General features: G+C 43.5%; 1 protein-coding gene across 1 annotated transcript in view; it reads right to left on the reverse strand.

The window, feature by feature from the left end:
- LOC144495163 (regulator of G-protein signaling 12-like) overlaps nt 1-20,895 on the reverse strand; it is a 136,801-nt gene that overhangs the window by 14,721 nt on the left and 101,185 nt on the right. Inside the window, exon 15 of the mRNA XM_078215155.1 lies at nt 18,142-18,813. Coding sequence (XP_078071281.1) covers nt 18,142-18,813 — 672 coding nt within the window. The remainder of the gene's footprint in view (nt 1-18,141; nt 18,814-20,895) is intronic.

Consider the following 20,895-nt stretch of genomic DNA (forward strand, 5'->3'; position numbering starts at 1 on the left):
TATAAACACTTTCCTAGCTTGCCTGATCTAGGTATTATCTTCAACTAGTATGATATCTGCCTCTAGCTAGTAAAAAGGTCAATTTATTGTCTTCAGTGGCACAGTTAGAACTCTAGAATATACAATTCCACAAAAGGATAGTAACTTTCTTCGGAGTATGATGCAATATTCAGGCACCCAAGGACGTGGGTGAGCATCACCCAAGAACTCTGCTTAGAGAAGTGGCTGAGTAACTCAGATCCAGTCCACTGAATCATAGAATTCCTATAGTGCAGAAGAGGCCATTTGGCCCATTGAGTCTGCACTGACCATCAGAAAGAGCACCCTACCTAGGCCCTAACCCCATGCATTGGTCATGGCCAATCCACCTAAAGTGCAAATCTTTGAACTGTAGGAGGAAACCAGAGCACCCAGAGGAAACCTCTGCAGACATGGGGAGAATGCGCAGACTCCACACAGTTACCTACGGCTGGAATTGACCCGGGTTCTTGGCGCTGTGATGCAGCAGTGCCAACCACTGTGCCACTATGCCACCATGCCAGTTCCTGGACTCCCATTGACATCTCCAAGAAAATACCTTGCTTTACACTGGTTGGCTTACTTGAGGATTACCTCAAAGGACTTATTTGCCTGTCTCCCTCTCTCAAAACAAGAATGTTAAATTATTTCCAGGTAATGTTTGAGTGCTTGCATTCCAGTCTTCTAAATTACTTTCTGTGAGGAAATTCTTCAGTCTAAGTTTCTAAGTCTCCACAGTTCATTTCTTCTTCAAGATGAGATAAAGGTCTCAGACACTCCTGAGAGTGTCCGGACACAGAGTCCAGACACTCACGGCTACGAATAAGAGATTGATGATTAATAACTAAGGCTTAGACTGACATCGTGGACGATCTGACTCACAAATTGCCTGAAGCTCAAACTTGGTTTAATAACTGCATGGGCAGGAACGAACACGGTCTCTGGTCTCGGAGGAGAGATCAATCGACATTTTGCATCATCTTTTATACAAAATGCTGGCAGTGAACCAGGTAAACCTTGTAATAGGCAAACATAATCTACAATTATATTGGCAATAAACATTTTATCAGCATTGAGAAGAGGATGCGTTTCAGTTAGCTTCATGACATGACATAAGCCAAGTACTGAAATCGTCAGGTTGCGAAAGCAGAAGGAAAAATTTATATTTTTAATCCGGCAGCAGACAGTTAATAACAAACTAATTAAATGAGAGTGTGGACATACTGGAAATCTGGGCTGCGTAAAACAGGAAGTCACTTTGACAACCCAACATAAGTGCTACAGGCATTTTCTTTCCATGGCCAATAAAAACAGCAGGGAAAAAAAACAACCCCATCGCCAAGATCTGACCCACTGTGACCAGATGTATAGACGTTTGTTTTATCTTTCACAATTCTGTTATGTATCTTGACCAAAGGGTCAAAATACTTCACAACACAGCATGTGAAACAGGAGTGGCAGCTTAAAGCACGGCATTCATTTTCTGCCTTTTTAATAGCAAAGCCCCAAGCATATGCTTTGCACACACAAATAAGCACCTCATGGGCAGGATGTATCATTTTCAACTTTCTAACCAACCGTGCAGCAGGGATAATCGCGCACAATCCGTGTGGAAGATGAAGCATAATTTAACAGTCTCATGTCACAATGTTTTAATGTTGAAATCCATTGTTCTTAAAAGATATTCAAGAATTAGGATTTCATAATAGGTTTAGAAGATTTATTATATAAGAAGTAGGAGCACCAGTAGGTCAGTCAGCCTGCTCCATCATTCAATAAGATCATGACTGATCTGATTGTGAATTTAAAGTCTGTCACCCATAACCCTTGACTCAATCAAAAATTTGTCTAACTCAAACTTGAATATGTTCAATGATCCAACCTCCACTGCTTTCTGCGGAAGAGGATTCCAAAGCCCAATGACTCCCCGAGAGAAGAAATTCCTCTTCATTTCTGTTTTAAATGGGAGACCCTTTATCCTTAAACTGTGCTCCCCTGATCTAGATTCCCCTCCAAGGGGAAACATTTTCTCAGCATTTACCTTGTCAGAATGTTACATGGTCCAATAAGGTCACCTCACATCCTGCTAAACTCCAATGAATATAGATAAGGCTAACCTGCTCATCCTTTCCTCATAAGACAACCCCTTCACCCTAACAATCAGTCTAGTGAACCTTCTCCAGAGTTTAGAACACAAGCTCGTGCCCAGCAATTCCCCATTTTTTCTTCTGATCTAAAACTTGATTCTATGGTATGTTATCAGTTGGAAGCACCAGACAAGAAAACCTGCTCTTCTTCCACGATGGAACCATAAACTTACAACAAACTATCCTAGACTGCTGTTCACTAACATCCCAGTGGTCATGTCTTTATAGAATCATAGACACCCCACAGTGCAATTTGGCCCAATAACCGACAACAATCCCACACAGACCCTACCCCTGTAACCCCACATATTTACCCTGCTTGTCCCCCTGACACAAAGGGGCAATTTAGCATGGCCAATCAACCTAATCCGCACATGTCTGGAATGTGGGAGGAAACCGGCAGTTTGCAGCTAGATTTATGTCAAGCACGTTGTCAGACATGGACCGATTGCAGCAGATTGAGTGGGAAAGGAAGGAATTTGCGATTTATCTCTTGTGTATCTGACTCCAGACACAAAACTAATGATTTTATTTGCCTTTCTATGGCCAGTATACATACCAAGGTCCCTCTGCTCTTCACTCTTGTTTAAAATCTTACTATGTAAAGTGGAGTACTGCTCCCTGTTCTTTCTAAAGGTATTAACATTTTTCTACATTGAAGCAACAACTGTTACCAGCCTGTCCTTGCATTCTTTCCATCGTCCACAGAAGAATATGCAAATGCATTGTAATGATTATTTAACTGACTAGGCCAGCATTTATTGCCCATCCCTAATTGCCCTTGATAAGATAGTGCTAAGCCACTACCTTGAACTGCAACAGTTAATGTGGTGTAGGTACACCCACATTACTGTTATGCTGTTAGGGAGGGAGTTCCAGGATTTGGCCCAATGACAGTGAAGGAGCACTTGATAAAGGGCAGGATTTTCACCCAGTGGGGATAACGCGAGAGTTCTTTAAAAATGGCAGTGCGTCTATTTCCTGGTTGTCAGACTCATGGGAATGCCTTTTAAAGATACACCCGTCAGCCCCAACCTGGTCAACTCCATCGCAGAGCGAGGCTTGTCCTACTCCTTCCCAATTTCATGGCGAAATTCCCAAAGGCGTGGATAGACACGTGGAAATATAACATTATAGCCATTAGTGAAACTTGGCTACAGGAGGGGCAGGACTGGCAGCTCAATGTTCCAAGGTTCCAATGTTTCAGGCGGGATAGAGGCAGAGGGATAAAAGGTGGGGGGGGTGGCATTGTTGGTCAGGGAAAATGTTACAGCGGTACTCAGGCAGGATAGATTAGGGAGCTTGTCTACAGAGGCCCTATGGGTGGAGCTGAGAAACAGGAAAGGTATGATCACATTAATGGGGTTGTATTATAGACCACCCAATAGTCAGCGAGAATTGGAGGAGCAAATCAGCAGAGAGATAGCTGACAACTGCAAGAAACACAAAGTTGTGATCGTAGGGGATTTTAATTTTCCAGATATAGATTGGGACTCGCATATTGTTAAAGGTTTAGACGGGGTAGAGTTTGTAAAATGTGTTCAGGAGAATTTTCTACATCAGTATATAGAGGTGCCAACTAGCGAGGATGCGATATTGGATTTCCTATTGGGAAATGAGTTGGGGCAGGTGATGGATGTGAGTGTGAGGGAACACTTTGGATCCAGTGATCATAATGCCATTAGTTTCAACTTGATCATGGATAAGGACAGATCTGGTCCTCGGGTTGAAGTTCTGAACTGGAAAAAGGCCAAATTTGATGAAATGAGAAGGGATCTGGGAAGTGTGGATTGGCACAGGCTGTTCTCTGGTAAGGATGTAAATGGAAAGTGGGAGGCCTTCAAAGGAGAAATTTTGAGAGTGCAGAGTTTGTATGTTCCTGTCAGGATTAAAGGCAAAGTAAAGAGGAATAAGGAATCTTGGTTCTCGAGGGAGATTGTAACACTGATTGAGAGGAAGAGAGAGTTGTATGAAATGTATAGGCAGCAAGGAACAGATCAGATGCTCGAGGAGTATAAAAAGTGCAAGAAACTACTTAAGAGGGAAATCAGGAGGGCTAAAAGAAGACATGAGGTTGCTTTGGCAGACAGAGTGAAGGAAAATCCAAAGAGCTTCTATAAGTATATTAGGAGCAAAAGGATAGTGAGGGATAAAATTGGTTCTCTTGAAGACCAGAGTGGTAGACTGTGTATGGAACCAAAAGAGATGGGGGAGATACTAAATGGTTTTTTTGCATCCGTATTTACTGAGGAAACGGGCATGGAGTCTACGGAAATAGGGCAAACAGGTAGGGAGGTCATGGAACCTTTACAGATTAAAGGGGAGGAGGTGCTCGCTGTCTTGAGGCAAATCAGAGTGGATAAATCCCCAGGACCGGACAGGGTATTCCCATGGACCTCGAGGGAAGCTAGTGTTGAACTTGCAGGGGCCCTGGCAGACATATTTAAAATGTCAGTATTCACGGGGGAGGTGTCGGATGATTGGAGGGTGGCTCATGTTGTTCCGTTGTTTAAAAAAGGTTCCAAAAGAAATCCGGGAAATTATAGGCCAGTAAGTTTGACGTCGGTGGTGGGCAAGTTATTGGAAGGTGTGATAAGGGATAGGATCTACAAATACTTGGATAGACAGGGACTTATTAGGGAGAGTCAACATGGCTTTGTGCGTGGTAGGTCATGTTTGACCAATCTATTAGAGTTTTTCGAGGAGGTTACCAGGAAAGTGGATGAAGGGAAGGCGGTGGATGTTGTCTACCTGGATTTCAGCAAGGCCTTTGACAAGGTCCCTCATGGGAGGTTAGTTAGGAAGGTTCAGTCGCGGGGTATACATGGGGAGGTAGTAAATTGGATTAGACACTGGCTCAATGGAAAAAGCCAGAGAGTGGTTGTGGAGGATTGCTTCTCTGAGTGGAGGCCTGTGACTAGTGGTGTGCCGCAGGGATCGGTGTTGGGTCCATTGTTGTTTGTCATCTATATCAATGATCTGGATGATAATGTGGTAAATTGGATCAGCAAGTTTGCTGATGGTACAAAGATTGGAGGTGTAGTGGACAGTGAGGAAGGTTTTCAAAGCTTGCAGAGGGATTTGGACCAACTAGAAAAATGGGCTGAAAAATGGCAAATGGAATTTAACGCAGACAAGTGTGAGATATTGCACTTTGGAAGGACAAACCAAAGTAGAACGTACAGGGTAAATGGTAGGACTCTGAAGAGTGCAGTTGAACAGAGGGATCTGGGAATACAGGTACAGAATTCCCTAAAAGTGACGTCACAGGTGGATAGGGTCGTAAAGAGTGCCTTTGGTACATTGGCCTTTATAAATCGGAGTATCGAGTATAAAAGTTGGAGTGTTATGGTAAGGTTATATAAGGCATTGGTGAGGCCGAGTTTAGAGTATTGTGTACAGTTTTGGTCACCTAGTTACAGGAAGGATGTAAATAAGGTTGAAAGAGTGCAGAGAAGGTTCACAAGGATGTTGCCGGGACTTGAGAAGCTGAGTTACAGAGAGAGATTGAATAGGTTGGGACTTTATTCCCTGGAGCGTAGAAGATTGAGGGGAGATTTGATAGAGGTGTATAAGATTTTGATGGGTATAGATAGCGTGAATGCAAGCAGACTTTTTCCACTGAGGCTGGGGGAGAAAAAAAACCAGAGGGCATGGGTTAAGGGTGAAAGGAGAAAAGTTTAAAGGGAATATTAGGGGGGGCTTCTTCACGCAGAGAGTGGTGGGAGTGTGGAATGAGCTGCCAGATGAAGTGGTAAATGCGGGGTCACTTTTAACATTTAAGAAAAACTTGGACGGGTTCATGGATGAGAGGGGTGTGGAGGGATATGGTGCAAGTGCAGGTCAGTGGGACTAGGCAAAAAATGGTTTGGCACAGACATGAGGGGCCAAAAGGCCTGTTTCTGAGCTGTAATTTCCTATGGTTCTATGGTTTTCTATGGTTCTAATTTCTGTGGAGTCAGGCCAGGTTTTTATAGATCTGTGATTCATGGTCCTTCAAAGGAGTCATGAACGCGAGTCTGTGTGAGGGGACTATTTAAAACGTGAGTTCAAAGGTTCTCCTCATGCCCCCCCCCCCACGACTCCTCATGTTCGCTATGCCAAGCACATGTAATGAGGCTTGGCTGAGTATCAGAAATCCATTACTCTTGTTGAAACATCTGACCTCCAGGCAAAACAGTGTTTGATTGACAGGTCTGGCTCTCTGATCCCTGCTGGCAATTTCACATGTTTATTTATACAAAGTTAAGTGGTTTTAAGGGTCTGTGGTTCCTATAATTGATACTTTAAAGGGTATGGATGATTGAGACTTTTATTGCCCTATAGTGAAATAGCTTTTATTTAATCTAGTGGTAAACTGATCATTTTTAAAACATGTTACTCTTACTATAGGATTGTTGGTTCTATACGAAGTATAATAATGGGTCAATGGGCATAGCCAACATGAGGTGCCATGGGGGTTGTGGGAGGGCATAGATTTACATTGGGGGCATGAGGGTGGATGCAGTGCTGTAAAGGGATATGAGGGACCGTGGGGAGCAAGAGTTGGAGGGCCTTTCTGTTTTTGCTATCGAGGAAAATGTCCCCAGGCCTTTGGAAAAAAAGCTCACATTGGCACCCAACAGCCCCTGTGGTTGCCTCAGGCCACTTTCCTGGGTCAGCTGCCCCCCTGCAATTAACATGCTGCCTTTGCAGGCACCTTCTCCTGAGGCAGGTGGGCTGAGCTGGGAATTCTCCCCACTTCCAGCTACTTGCCTCGGTGATAAAAATCCAGCCAATAGTTCCAACTCAGGATGGTGTGTGGCTTGATGGGGAACTTGCAAATGATGTTGTTTCACTGCCCTTGTCCTTCTAAGTGGTAGAGGTCATGGGTTTGGAAGGTGTTGTCGAAGGAGCCTTGATGAGTTCAGGGCAGGGCCTTCATGAATAACCTCCAGCGGTACGGGAATTGAACCCGTCCTGTTGGTGTCACTCTGCATCCTCAACCAGCTGTCCAACCAACTGAGCAAAACCGACCAACCATGAACCAATTCTTAGATGTTCTCTTGTGTGAGATGGTCATTACCTGAATGCTGTCCAGGTCTTCTTCCATTTGGGCATGGTATTCAGTATTTTAGGAGTTACGAATGGTGCTAAACATTGTAAACATTCCCACTTCTGACCTATTGATGGAGGGAAGTTTACTGATTGTTGGGCCAAGGACACTACTCCGGAGAACTCCTACAGCAATTTTGTGATCGAGATGATTGACTTCCAATAACCACAATCATGCTTCCTTGTGCTGGTTATTAGTCCAACCCGTGGAGAGATTTCCCCCTGGTTTCCACTTCTTTTGTCCACATTTGGTCCAAGGCTGCAAAAGGTCAGGAGCGGAGTGGCCCTGGTAGAACCCGAGCATCAGTGGGCAGCTTACTGCTACGCAAATACCGCTTGAAAGCACTGTTAACAACACCTTCCATCGCTTTGCTGATGAAGGAGAGTAGTCTGATGGGATGTTATTTCTTTACTGGAAGAATTTGCAGGGGCCTGCATTGCATGCTTCCCCCACCAGCAGGTCTTTAGGCAGGGAGGTGGGGGGATGTGAAACAGAATGGGCTGCATTCTGGGTTCACTCTTGTCCCGGGACTTGCAGTAATTTTACGCCGGGCGGGGCAAGGTCTTGGACTCGCCCAATCCCCCATTATTGGCAGCAAATGGGCCATTTCCTGCCTAGCCTCCATTTTTGGGCTGGGAGGATTTCCTGGGCATGGGGAAAGACCGAAAACGATTGGCCTTAGGTCTCAGGTGGGAAAGGGGGGGCAGGTGGGGGGGGGGGGGGGGGAGGGGGGGGCACCGCCGCCATCATCAGAAGCCCTCTTTTAACTTCAGAAGCCCCCATTAAGGATCAACACCCCAGACCTCCTCTTCCCTCCCCTTCCTGGACAGATACTCCAAACTTACCTTTCGGAAAAGATTCGGCACAACATCGTGGGCCGAAGGGCCTGTACTGTACTGTTCTATGTTCTATGTCCACTCCCTGGATTTAGGCTCTGTCATTTTTATGTATTTCCTCTTCTGTCCACGGCAGCTCATGTCGCTGCAGGGATTGGAGAGCTACCAGCCAATCAGATTGGCCAACAGCTTTCTATAGCGAGATTTCCTATACATTAGGGGCACTAATGAACACTCCGGAGACAGGCAGAATCTGCAGGGATGTGTGCCCTCCCTGGGAAGAGAAACCCTACCATCCAAAACATTCTGGCCAGGGTTACAGGGAATGGGTTTGTTACTCATTTGGAGAGTCACTGGAGTCACGATGGGCTGATTGGCCTCTTTCTGTGCTGTAACAGTTCTGTGATTCATGATGTCACATGGAGTGAATTGTGGAGTAATCCGAGGTTGCACTTGGTCATTTTTTGGGAGGGGGTGAGTTTTGCACCAATTTGGAAGGAAGTGGGGCCTAAACACGCCAGCAAGCCTGTCTTTAAATCTAAAAGTGAAATTGAAGACCTCCTTCTCTCCCCGCACAAACGTTGGGACACCCCTCCCATTGAAAGCATGTTTCCCTCCCTCCCCAACATAGATCGCTGACCTAATCTTCACACTGTCCCGAACATAGAGTGCCGGTATTGGGGCCTTTCCAATGGGTGCCCTCCTCCATGTCTCATCCACTCAGGCCCTGCCCCTAGTAGTGCCAACTATCATGTCTGGTCTCCACTTATAGAGACCAGCAGTGATTAGTGACTGGTTCCCGTTGCGCCGAAGGGTCGGAGAATCTGGCTTGAAATTGACTATGCATATTTCAATCAACATTTAAATGGGCTAATCTGGTTCTCATCCTTGTTGGGTATGAACTAGATTACATCCGGACGGGGGAGCTGGGAGATTCCCAAAGAGGGAATCTCACTGGAGTTAATCACACTAGGCCCCTCCGTCAGTATTCTCCCACCCCGTGCTGTTCCAGCGTGACCTGCGCCTGAACACGCAGGGTCGGAAAATCACCCCTTTTATCGCTCTCAACCCCTTCAGTTCAAGATGCTAATCTCTTTGAATGTTCCCTTGGTTAGTGTTGCCATTGTCTCTAGTTAATGTCCTATGGCCCTCCCTCTCAGTTATTGCCAGAACACTGCTCCTTTCACCACCCCAATACACGTGTCAGCTTCACCCCACACCATGCCCAATTAAAGCAGGGATTCTATTTCCTCTGATGTTCCTTACCGCTGCCCCATCTTTTGCCCTATTGTCTACTATAGTCCCAATTCCAGTTTTTCCTCTTCAGTCCACCCCTGCCGTGCCCCTTGAAAGTGCCTCCAATTCAAGTGTAGTTGCTACTTACTGTGGATCGTGCCACCACGCACTGTTACTGGGAATCACATTCTCACCGTTTCCACCTACAATATGCAGCAGCTGGAATCATTTCTAGTAGCAGAACGCAGGGAAGAGTTGTGGAAGAGGCAACAGGTCCATTATGATCTTTGCGCATGAGCAGTATACAGCTTTACACCGACTGTTTGTGGTTCTACAGTCTCAATGTCCATTTCCATTATGAAAAGTGATGCAATATACTTATCGTGCAAGTTCATCCCTAGTAACCCTGGGTTGATCAGTTTAACATTAATGGCCGGTAAGGTTTCAAAAACTATAGTCAGGGGAAAATAAATCACCAAGCTCTTGGAGAGGTTTAAGTTAATTAAGGAGAGCCATCATTGTTGACTGACCTAATTGAATTTCTTGACAAAATAGGAGAGAAACTTGATGAAAAGGATGCATTGGGGTGGCCTGGTGGCACAGCGGTTAGCACTGCTGCCTCACAGCGCCAGAGACCAGAGTTCAATTCCGGCCTCAGGTCATGTCTGTGTGGAGTCTGCACATTCTCCCCATGTCTGCGTGGGTTTCCTCTGGGTGCTCTGGCTTCCTTCCACAATCCAAAGATGTCGGGTTAGGTTGATTGGCCATGCTAAATTGACCCTAGTGTCAGGGCATTAGCAGGGTAAATATGTGGGGTGATGGGAATAGGGCCTGGGTGGGATTGTGGTTGGTGCAGCCTCGATGGGCCAAATGACCTCCTTCTGCACTGTAGGGATTCTATGATTGGGTGTTGTCCATATTGATTTTAAAGTATCTGGCAAATTGGCACAAAAGTCTTGTTAATAAAATTGAGGCTCATGAAAAGAGGGATTGAGGAGAAATTGTGAGAGACGTACAAGATTATGACAGGTTGAGCGGTCAAGAGTCACGGAGGAGGATGGGGATTCCACCCCCTACACCATCGGCAACTAAGGTCACTCTGACTCAAAGGGGCATCTATGGTCAGGGTCAGTGCAGCCTCTGGAGGTATCTCTATTGTCACCTCCATGATGAGGATGACTGCAACATGCCTCTCAGCCACAAGCCGAGACAATAGCCTGCCTTCACCTCCCCGAGGCCACAAAGAGAGCAGTGCATAGAAGCAGCTAGAATAGGTCACTGTACCAGACAGAGTGGATCACTGAGCTATCTATCACTTGTGAATGTACACTTTTGGAATATCGTGCAAGTATTCACACCTGAAGCCAGATATGTGAGCCTCCTTTAATTAACCGCAGTAGAGCAGAGAGATGGAGTTTTGATTTGATTTATTGTCACATGTATTAATATACAGTGAAAAGTATTGTTTCTTACGCACTATACAAAGCGTACTGTACATAGAGAAGGAAAGGAGAGGGTGCAGAATGTAGTATTACAGTCATAGCTAGGATGTAGAGAAAGATCAACTTATTATAATATAGGTCCATTCAAAGGTCTGACAGCAGGGAAGAAACTGTTCTTGAGTCAGTTGGTACGTAACCTCAGACTTTTGTATCTTTTTCCCAATAGAAGAAGCCGGAAGAGGGTATGTCCGGGGTGCGTGGAGTCCTTGAATATGCTGGCTGCTTTTCCGAGGCAGCGGGAAGAGTAGACAGAGTCAATGGATGGGAGGCTGGTTTGCGTGATGGACTGGGCTTCATTCGCGGCCCTTCGTAGTTTCTTGTGGTCTTGGTTAGAGCAGGAGCCATACCAAACTGTGATACATCTGGAAAGGATGCTTTCTATGGTGCATCTGCAAAAATTGGTGAGAGTTGTACTGGACATGCCAAATTTCCTTAGCCTCCTGAGAAAGTAGAGGCATTGGTGAGCTTTCTTAACTATATAGTGTCAGCGTGGAGGGACCAGAACAGGTTGTTGGTGATCTGGGCATCTAGTAACTTGAAGTTCTCGACCATTTCCACTTCATCCCCGCTGATGTAGACAGGGGCATGTCTTCCACTATGCATCCTAAAGTCGATGACTATCTCCTTTGTTTTACTCACATTGAGAGATTGTCATCGCACCAATTCACCAGACTCTCTCTTTCCTGTACTCCGTCTCATCATTGATGAGATCCAAACCGAGACATACAGTGGTGTCTCAGCAAACTTCCAGTCCAGCCAATGTCTGGAATTTTGTGTGGCTTGCCCGTACTGCCCCCTTGGAACCAACCATGGGGAGTCGCCTTCAGCAAGCCTGGAAGATCCTTCCAGTGGAAGGACCAGAAAATCTTGCCCAATAACTTCAAAAATCATAGTATGATAAGGCAATGTCAACATGGTTTCATGAAAGGGAAATTGCGTTTGGCAAATTTATTAAAGTTTTATGACAATTTAACTTATAAGGTAAAGGGAAAACAGTAGTTGCAGTGTCTGGACTTCTAAAAGACATTCGATGAAGTGCCACACAAAAGGTTAATATACAAGATAAGAGCTCATGGAGTTGGCAGTACTATATTAACATGGATGCAGGATTGGTTAATCGATAGGTAGAGATAACTGGAGCAGTTTCAAGTTGCCAAGCTGGAATGCCACAAAAATATGTTAGGGTCTCAGCTGTCAATGATCTATATTAATGACTGAGATACATTACTCGGTCTGATTATACTGACAATACAAAGTTAGGTATAAATGCAAGTAGTGTGGAGGTCACAAAGAGGCTACAAAAACATACAGACAGGTTAAGTGAGCAGGATGCCAGCTGGAAAATAATTTGGCGGAAGTGTGAGATTATTCACTTTGGTGGTTAAAAGAGAAAAACAAAATGTTGATACTTTTAAATGCTGATGTTCAGAAGGACTTAGAAAAAAAATAGGTGCAGGAGTAGACCATTCGTCCCTTCGAGCCTCTACCATCATTCAATACGATGATGGTTGATCATGTACTTTCAGTATCCCACTTCCGCTTTCTCTCCATATCCCTTGATCCCTTTGGCCACAAGGGCCACGTCCAGCTCCCTCTTGAACATATTTAACCAACTGGCCCCAACGGCTTTCTGTGGTAGAGAATTCCACAGGTTCACAACTCTCTGAATGAAGAGGTTCTTCCTCATCTCAGTCCAGAATGTCTTACCCCTTATTCTTAGACTGTGACCCCTAGTTCTGGACTTCCCAAACATCGGGAACATTTCTTTCTGCGTCTAGCCTGTCCAGTCCCATCAGGATTTTATATGTTTCTATGAGATCTCCTCTCATTCTTCTAAATTCCAGTGAGTTCCTGCCCAGTCGATCCAGTCTTTCTTCATACATCAGTCCTGCCATTCCGGGAATCAGTCTGGTGAACCTTCGCTGGACTCCCTCGATAGCAAGAATGTCCTTCCTCAGACTAGGAGACCAAAACTGCACACAATACTCAAAAGTGTGGCCTCATCAAGGCCTTGCATAACTGCAGCAAGACATCCCTACTCCTATAGTCAAATTCTTGGGTGTACTCATACAATTAACACCGAAAGTTAGTATGCAAATATAGCACGCAATTCAGAAGACAATGGCATATTGGGCTTTTTTGCAAAGGCATTGGTGTACAAGAACAAAGAGTTCTTGCTACAATTGTACGGGGCTTTGATGAGTCTATACTTGGAGCACTGTGTGCAGTTTAATCTCCATATCTAAGAAAGGATATACTTGTCTTGGAAGCAGTACTGCAAAGGCACACTAGATTTGTTCCTGGGATGAGAGCGTTGTCCCCTGATGAGATGCTGAGTAAACTGAGTCTTTATTCTCTGGAGTCCAGGAGAATAAGAGGTGCCCTCATTGAAACACACAAGATTTTGAAGTGACTTGACAGGACATACAGAGGTTATGAACATATGAAATGGGAGTAGGAATAGGCCATTCAGCCCTTCAGGCCTGCTCCCGCATTCAATAAGATCATGGCTTATATGTTTGTTTCTCTTGGACAGGTAACCTGGGAAAAATTTCTTCACTCAAAGAGGATTATACATTTTTGGCATTGTCTACCCAGAGGGATATGGATGCTCCATTGTTGAATACTTTCAACACTAAGGTTCACTCCCTCCACCACTGGCACAACGGAGTAGTGTACATCATCCACAAGATGCAATGCAGCAACTTACCAATGCTCATTCGATATCATCTTCCAAACCTATAACCTCGACTGTCTAGAAGAGCAAGGGCAGCATGTGCATGAGAATAGCACCACCTGCAAATTCTCTTCGAAGTCAGACACCATCTTGACTTTAAAATATAATGCCAATGTCACTGGGCCAAGATCCTGGAACTCCCTCCCTATGGGTGTGGCTACACCACATGGACAGTAGTAGTTCAAATAGGTAGCTCACCACCACCTAGTTGGAACAACCAGGGATGAGCAATAAAGGCTAGCCTTGCCAGTGACACTCACATCCCATGAACAGATTTTTTTTAAAAACCGTGATTTCACTAAATAGCGGAACTGGCCCAAGTATCAAAGTGGTCTACTCCTGTTTCTAAGTTCCTAATCTGACTTTTACTGCCTTTGAGAGTTGGGTCAGGATAGGCAGCTTATTAAAGGACCAACTAGATATAGTAATGGACAAACAATGGGGCTGGTACTGACTGGTACTCTACGAGTGTGAATCAAATAGAGGTAACTTCTTCATCTAAACTTTCTGACTGTCTGTAAACGTGTTGGTGTGACTGGAAGCTGAACTCATACACGAGAATGAGCAAGGCCTTCACATCACCATGAGTATCACAAATGTAACCACTCAGCATTTAATTTTTCAACAACATTATACGTTGTTGAAAAAGTTGTTGAAAGCAGATGCATTTTTTCTTTAAAACACAGCCCAGCTTTTTAAAATGATCAAAATTTAATGTCATCATCGATAAGGACAAAGATGGAGTAAAACCCAGTCTGCAATCTTCCAACCAATGTAGCCTTTGATTTGATTTTGACTCCTTTCAGAAACTACATGCAGAATTACACAGCATTGAACAGTGCAGAAACAGGCCATTCAGCCCATCAGGTACATGCCTGTGTTTATGGTCCACGGAAGCCTCCTTCCATTTTACGCCAGGTACAAAGTAAGGGAACAGTTGGAATATTTACCTTCAGTCTGGTGGCAGTAGACTTAAAACTCCTAGTGCAGGCAACTCATTTCATGGCTCCCAATCAAACTGCTGGTGAAATGTCATTTGACGCACCTCGAGCGGGATTTTCTGGCCGCGCTCACCCCAAGACCGGAAAATCCCACCGGAGGTTAATGGACCTTTTCATGGTCTGTATCCCACCCGCCATGGTAAAATTCCACACCTTGTCTCAAAAAATACTTAGAAGGCAATGTTTTATATTAATTTTATCAACTACAATTTTACAAACAAATGCCCTTGTGTTCAGCATCATTCTACCCCCAGAACTATAACATGGTGAAAAAAACTGAGAAAGAACAGGGAGTCATTTATACAACATTATAGGAAACATCCATTAAAATTATATTTAACTGTGTTAAACAACTTTGATTGAGAAAAAGGAATATTCCTCACTTGAGAGAATTCAGAATAAAAACTGAAAGACAGTAATACATCAGTGAAAACATCTCTAACAGACAGCTACGAAGCAAAGAAAAGTCAAAGATTGAGAGAATAGTTTTCAATTTTCAAGAATGATTTATGACATTTGAAATTAGTGTACAGAGCTGGAAAAGCAACAGGTAAAGAAATGTACAAGACATTATTAACAATATTTTTAAATCATTCAGTTTTTGAGATTTTTTTCAATGAAGTATAAGCAGCAAAAATCTTTGGAATGATCGGGATTACCCAGTTACTGTTCGCAGAACTCTTCTTAACCTGAGGTCACATCTCATGAGGGGCGACTTCCTGGTTAAGTTCTGACATTCAGGTTACAAATGAATACTTTTTCACCTTCTAATATATGACAGCTAACATTGATATTTTAAAATACGGTAATAAATATTTGCTTGTGCAAGGTAATTTTCAGATTCAAGTGCAGCAAATGAAGGCAAGTAGTGTTTCAGCATATACAGAAGTTCAGTACTTGTAGTTTTCGCAACCATTAGTGTGGTAGTCATCTTTTAGGCTTAATGGACTCAACTTAATGAAATTAGATGGAGCTCTTGGGGCTAAAGGAATCAAGGGACATGGAGGGAAAAGGGGGATCAGGATATTGAAATTGATGATTAGCCATGATCACAATGAATGGCGAACAGGCTCGAAGGGCCGAATGGCCTACTCCTGCTTCTAGTTTCTATGTTTCTAACTAATCGCTGTAGTTACAGTCTTACCCACTTATCTTGAATGTCTTTATTTCGATGCTACATCTATATCAATATAAATATTCCAGGAGTTCTAGTTTCATTTCTGCACACTGATACTCGCCACATACATTTCTTTTTACTATTCATTCATTGGATGTTGGTGGCACTGACAAAGCTAGCATTTATTGCCCACCTTAATTGACCTTAAGGTGGTGATGGTAAGCCAGCTTCTTGAGCCACTACAGTCCGAGTGGTAGAGATTTTTAGGACGGGAGTTACAGGATTTTGACGTCAACCTCAACAAACTCTGGCAGGCTTAATTTCATAAAATGTATTTGCTCATCTATGTCGACACTTGTGACACATCAGTGAGTGTGATACATGCTTATAGGGCTAAAGATTACCCAGGATTTGCTTAAGATAGATACCAAGACTGGAATTAAACAGAAACCTAATTTGAGAACACTTGAAGATAAAGCTCCAGCAATCCAAGCAATTCAGAATGGAAATTCCAGAAAAGGAGTCCGCCCAGAAAAGAAACTTTCCACAAGTGTCTGTGAAGCACAACAACCTACATAGCTGGTGGAAATTTGCCAAACACATGATGGTTGAGTGCAAAGCAGGATCACGCTAACTTGTTAATGAGGAAAATAAAACGGTAAAATACAATGATGTTGAGGATATATAAATCCCAGCATCACAATTGATCAGCTGGACATGGAAAATGGTGCTGCCAAAAATGGTTTACCTATTTCAACATCCATGTTATTGTGCATGAAAAGATTTGTCAGGAGGATAAATGTTTTGCTTCGCCTTGGCAAGTAGAGGATCCATCTCCATGAAATTCTGCAGGACTATAGTTCTGGTTACTTTTATGATACTGACAAGACAAACCCTATTGCACCACGGGACTGTTCTGGGGGATAAACGCCAAAGACTGTGCTTCAAATCTCTCCATCACAATGTTACAGGTATAGATGAGCTACAGCTCCTCATAATGGCGAAGTATAAAAATTCAGAGTGCTTTAAAAAGGTTAAGAATCTCCAAGGCCAATGCCAAAGCCTGTGAGATACTTGATATTTTTACCAGTTACAACCAATCACTTGACTAAAAGGTGGAGGTGCCGGCGTTGGACTGGGGTGGGCACAGCAAGAAGTCTCACAATACCAGGTTAAAGTCCAACAGGTTTATTTGGAATCACGAGCTTTTGGAACATTGCCCCTTCATCAGGTGACTCACCTGTGAAAGGAGCAGTGCTCCAAAAGCTCAGGATTCCAAATAAACCTGTTGGACTTTAACCTGGTGTTGTGAGGCTTCTTACCTTGACTAAAAGGTGACAGCACTGTTATGTTTTATGCCTCAAAGACGTAGAGAGATGACACACCAGCGTAACAGGCGTTTTATTCAAAGCTTTTATAATGCCTGCTCTCTCATGCTTACAGCTACCTGCCTCCAGTGTAGTTTATTTTGCTCAGTAACCACACTTTGGGCTTGGCACTGCAGCACTTGCAAACTCGCCGGGATGTCTGACAAGAAGCCGAGGAAGCTAAAATTGAAGATTTGTCACGTGATTTTCAAGGAAAGATTTAGCACCTGTGCCATTTATTTTTCAATCAAAGTGATGGAAGCAGCCAAGTATTTAGATAAGCTACACATAAGCTATGATCCGCAAAGGACACTTGTCATGCCATAGGGTCATATGGCTATTTAAAACATAAAATAACTTAATATAAACAGTAATGTAAACAAATATAGCATTTAGAAATTATGTGGTGATTATTTTATTTACGCATTATGGCGACAAAATTAGAATGGTCCTCATGATGTCAATTTAAAGTGGGTAGGACTGTACACGGGCATAATCTCACACTATATAAAAGGAAGTATTTCAGTGAGCTACTCAGGGTATCAAGTTCAACTGAAATGGTTGCTCAGAACAAGATGGGAAGGGACAATCGGTGATATCATTCTGTCACGATTCCCCCGACAAGAAACAGATTCTGAAATGCCATTCAAAGCTTTGGCAAAATGTGTATGGCCCCTTGTGACAATTTCTTAACCGCCAGTGGATCAAAATTTAATTTCCGTGGAAACCATAAGAATATTTTACAGCAATTAATTATCTTAGGAAGTTCAGCAGGGCAAATAAAATGTGTCTTCAGACAGTGTAGAATAAATTACATAAAAATACGTCCTGCTTCGAACATGCTAAATTAAACTAGATTATTGTGTTGTACCCCAACCTTTTCCGTGTAGACAGGAATATACGCTAGAACCATCAACGGTTAGACGCTTAGAAAAGGTGGAAATTGAAACTAGTGCATCATGTATCAAGTTTTTGGATAGTCTTTTCCAGTTTCTTTTTTTCCTTTTAAACATGATCAATCTCAACATAATTGACATTTTTAAAATTTTCTTTTCTCGACAAACAGATAGGCCACATTTAAATACCTGAAATGGATCTGCTGTGTGAAGAGTTCTCCTGACCATCTGTGTAGGGAGTTGGTGGAGTATAGTTAGCTATCTCCAGTTTACTGATAGTGGATGGTGGTGTTGGTGGGGGCGGTAACAATGTACTGTTTGGGCTATTAATATCACCTTCTGCCACCAGAGTCAGATCAAATGCATTCTCATCCTCATAAGGTGGTACGGTTTCCGACTGCCAGTCTCCAGCCCGCTTTTCCCACCTTTGTTCATTGACATGTGGAATAGGAGATACTGGCACATGGAAAGGTGCAGCATTTATCTGCTTAGTATCTGGCTTTACATAATCAGGTGGCACTAATACAGGCCGGTGACAGCTATCGTCTTGAGTTGCTGGCTTGGTTTTAATGTTGTTGGAGTTTTCGTTGAAATTCAATGCCGTTGAGGTAGCTGTGCTGGAGTCTGTACACTCTAATTTATCAGACTGCTGTGCCGACATTACATTCCGGTGCATAGTTTGGCTTTTTCCCTCTCGCTTTCTACCATTCCCCTTACTTGCTGCAGGTGTGGAGCAGTCGGGTTCAAATACGAGTGGCTTGAGGCGTAGAAAATCTGGAAGCACAAGATCTTCTTTCTTCAGAAGCCCACGTTGATCATCCACTCTATTGCTCTGAGCTTTGGATAGAAGGTCAAAAAACTCTGCCACAATACAAAAATGAAAACTTAATAAGATAACCATTCACTGCATTAGCATTTTAACTGGTTTTTAAAACAAATACAGTTTATATTTGAATTAAAGCCACTATGTTATTTTTTTCCTGGACAAGAGGGTTAGGCTTGAGGTGTAACACATTCAGGGGGAGCCTATTTACATGTCAATATGGTACTTTATTCATTTATCTTCAATGTTCAACTTAGAAAAGTCTCTGATGTTACTTTTCAGCCAAAGGGCCTAATATTCTTTTACTTTAAAAGGTATACGGTTCTGAGGAGGGGAAAATAGTTCCCCAAAAGAGACAAGGGAAAGAATTGCATTTTTGAGATGAGTTCTGTTGACCAAGTAAAGCCACAAGACTGAACACAACAGAAAATAGTGTCCTCTTCTCTCTCCATCCCAGTTACCGTCCATCTGAGCAAGGACCTCTATCCATCTCAACCCTGCTACTCCCAGCCTTTGAACCACAACCAAAATTTGGCACTGGTAGAATTCAAGAAATAAAGTTCTCCTGTTTGTTTGGTAATCCTGGGAAAATAATTTATAGTAGATAAGAGCTATATAATAGATATACTATACGGAGAATTACAGGAATAAAGGAAGGCAGACTCGTCATTATACCCTTGGGTGTCTCTCCAATGAAGTACTTTTAAAATGTAATCACACGTAGGGAAGTAGGGAAACAACACTTTATATGTTGAAAATAACTATCCAAATTCTTAAAATCTTGTTTAAGCCTTTAAATTTGTTAATTCTTTTTAAAAATTAACTTTATATTTATTCTAATAGCTTTAACTTTTCTAAAGATTTAAAACAGTTAAACATTTGGAAGAAGTGATTATGAACAGAATTTTCTTACCATTACATAAGATAAAGAAACAGAGATCACTCTAACAACCCAAACACTGGAGGGGGGAAGATTTGCCATTACTGTTTTTGGTGGGCAGAGTAAGAAGTCTCACAACACCAGGTTAAAGTCCAACAGGTTTATTTGGTATCATGAGCTTTCGGAGTGCTGCTCCTTCCTCAGGTGAGCTCCGAAAGCTCGTGATACCAAATAAATCTGTTGGACTTTAACCTGGTGTTGTGAGACTTCTACTTTGCCCACCCCAATCCAACGTTGGCATCTCCACATTTTGGTGGGCAGGGAAACTGATTGGGACAGCGCATCCAACGAGTGTCCCCAAATGACTTTTACGCTGGTAGGATTTCCCCACTCCCATTACCCCTGCCAATGATATAATTGGGTTCCCGCCATGCAAGGTAGGGAAACCCATTACCATATATTTAAATACAATTAGTGGGCTTCCCTTGTCCCTTCCCTCACATCGGCTTGACATTGGGGGCTTCTGTTGGGGAGGTGGCCTGTGTCATGGAAGTTTCCGTGGGGTGGGGGGGATCATAGAATCCTACAGTACAGAAGGAGGCCATTCAGTCCATCACGTCTGCACCAACCATAATCCCACCCCAGGCCCCATCCCCATAACCCCATGCACTTACCCTAACTAGTCCCCCTGACACTAAGGGGCAATTTAGCATGGCCAATCCACCTGACCGCACATCTTTGGAATGTGGGAGGAAACCGGAGCACCCGGAGGAAACCCACGCAGACACAGGGAGAATGCGCAAACTCCACACAGACAGTGACCCAAGTTGGGAATCGAGCCCGGGTCCCTGGCGCTGTGAGGCAGCAGTGCTAACCACTGTGCCACCCCGATCCCTTTTTAATTTTTGTATTTTTCAGATCGGGCGCCCCGATGTAGCTGGCATGCCCCGCCAGCAAAATGCCATTGGTCCTGCCCCTTTCATTCTTTTTGCCAAGTGGTTGAAAATTTGATGGGGAAAGCCGACAAGACAGCTGGTGGACTGCCCTGTGCTTTCCCCAGCTGCAACAGCACTTCAAAAAAAAATCATAAAGTTCCACCTGCTAACAAACGAGTCTGTCACACCAAATAGTTTGCTCACTGATCAAAGGCAAATCTAAAATAAGTAGTTTTTCAGTCCATCCAGAGTTATTGTCTGAACAAATTCTGTTGAAATGAATATTTATGTTATAGCTTTACAGC

This window comes from Mustelus asterias, chromosome 6, assembly GCF_964213995.1.
Source record: "Mustelus asterias chromosome 6, sMusAst1.hap1.1, whole genome shotgun sequence".
Taxonomy (NCBI): Eukaryota; Metazoa; Chordata; class Chondrichthyes; order Carcharhiniformes; family Triakidae; genus Mustelus; species Mustelus asterias.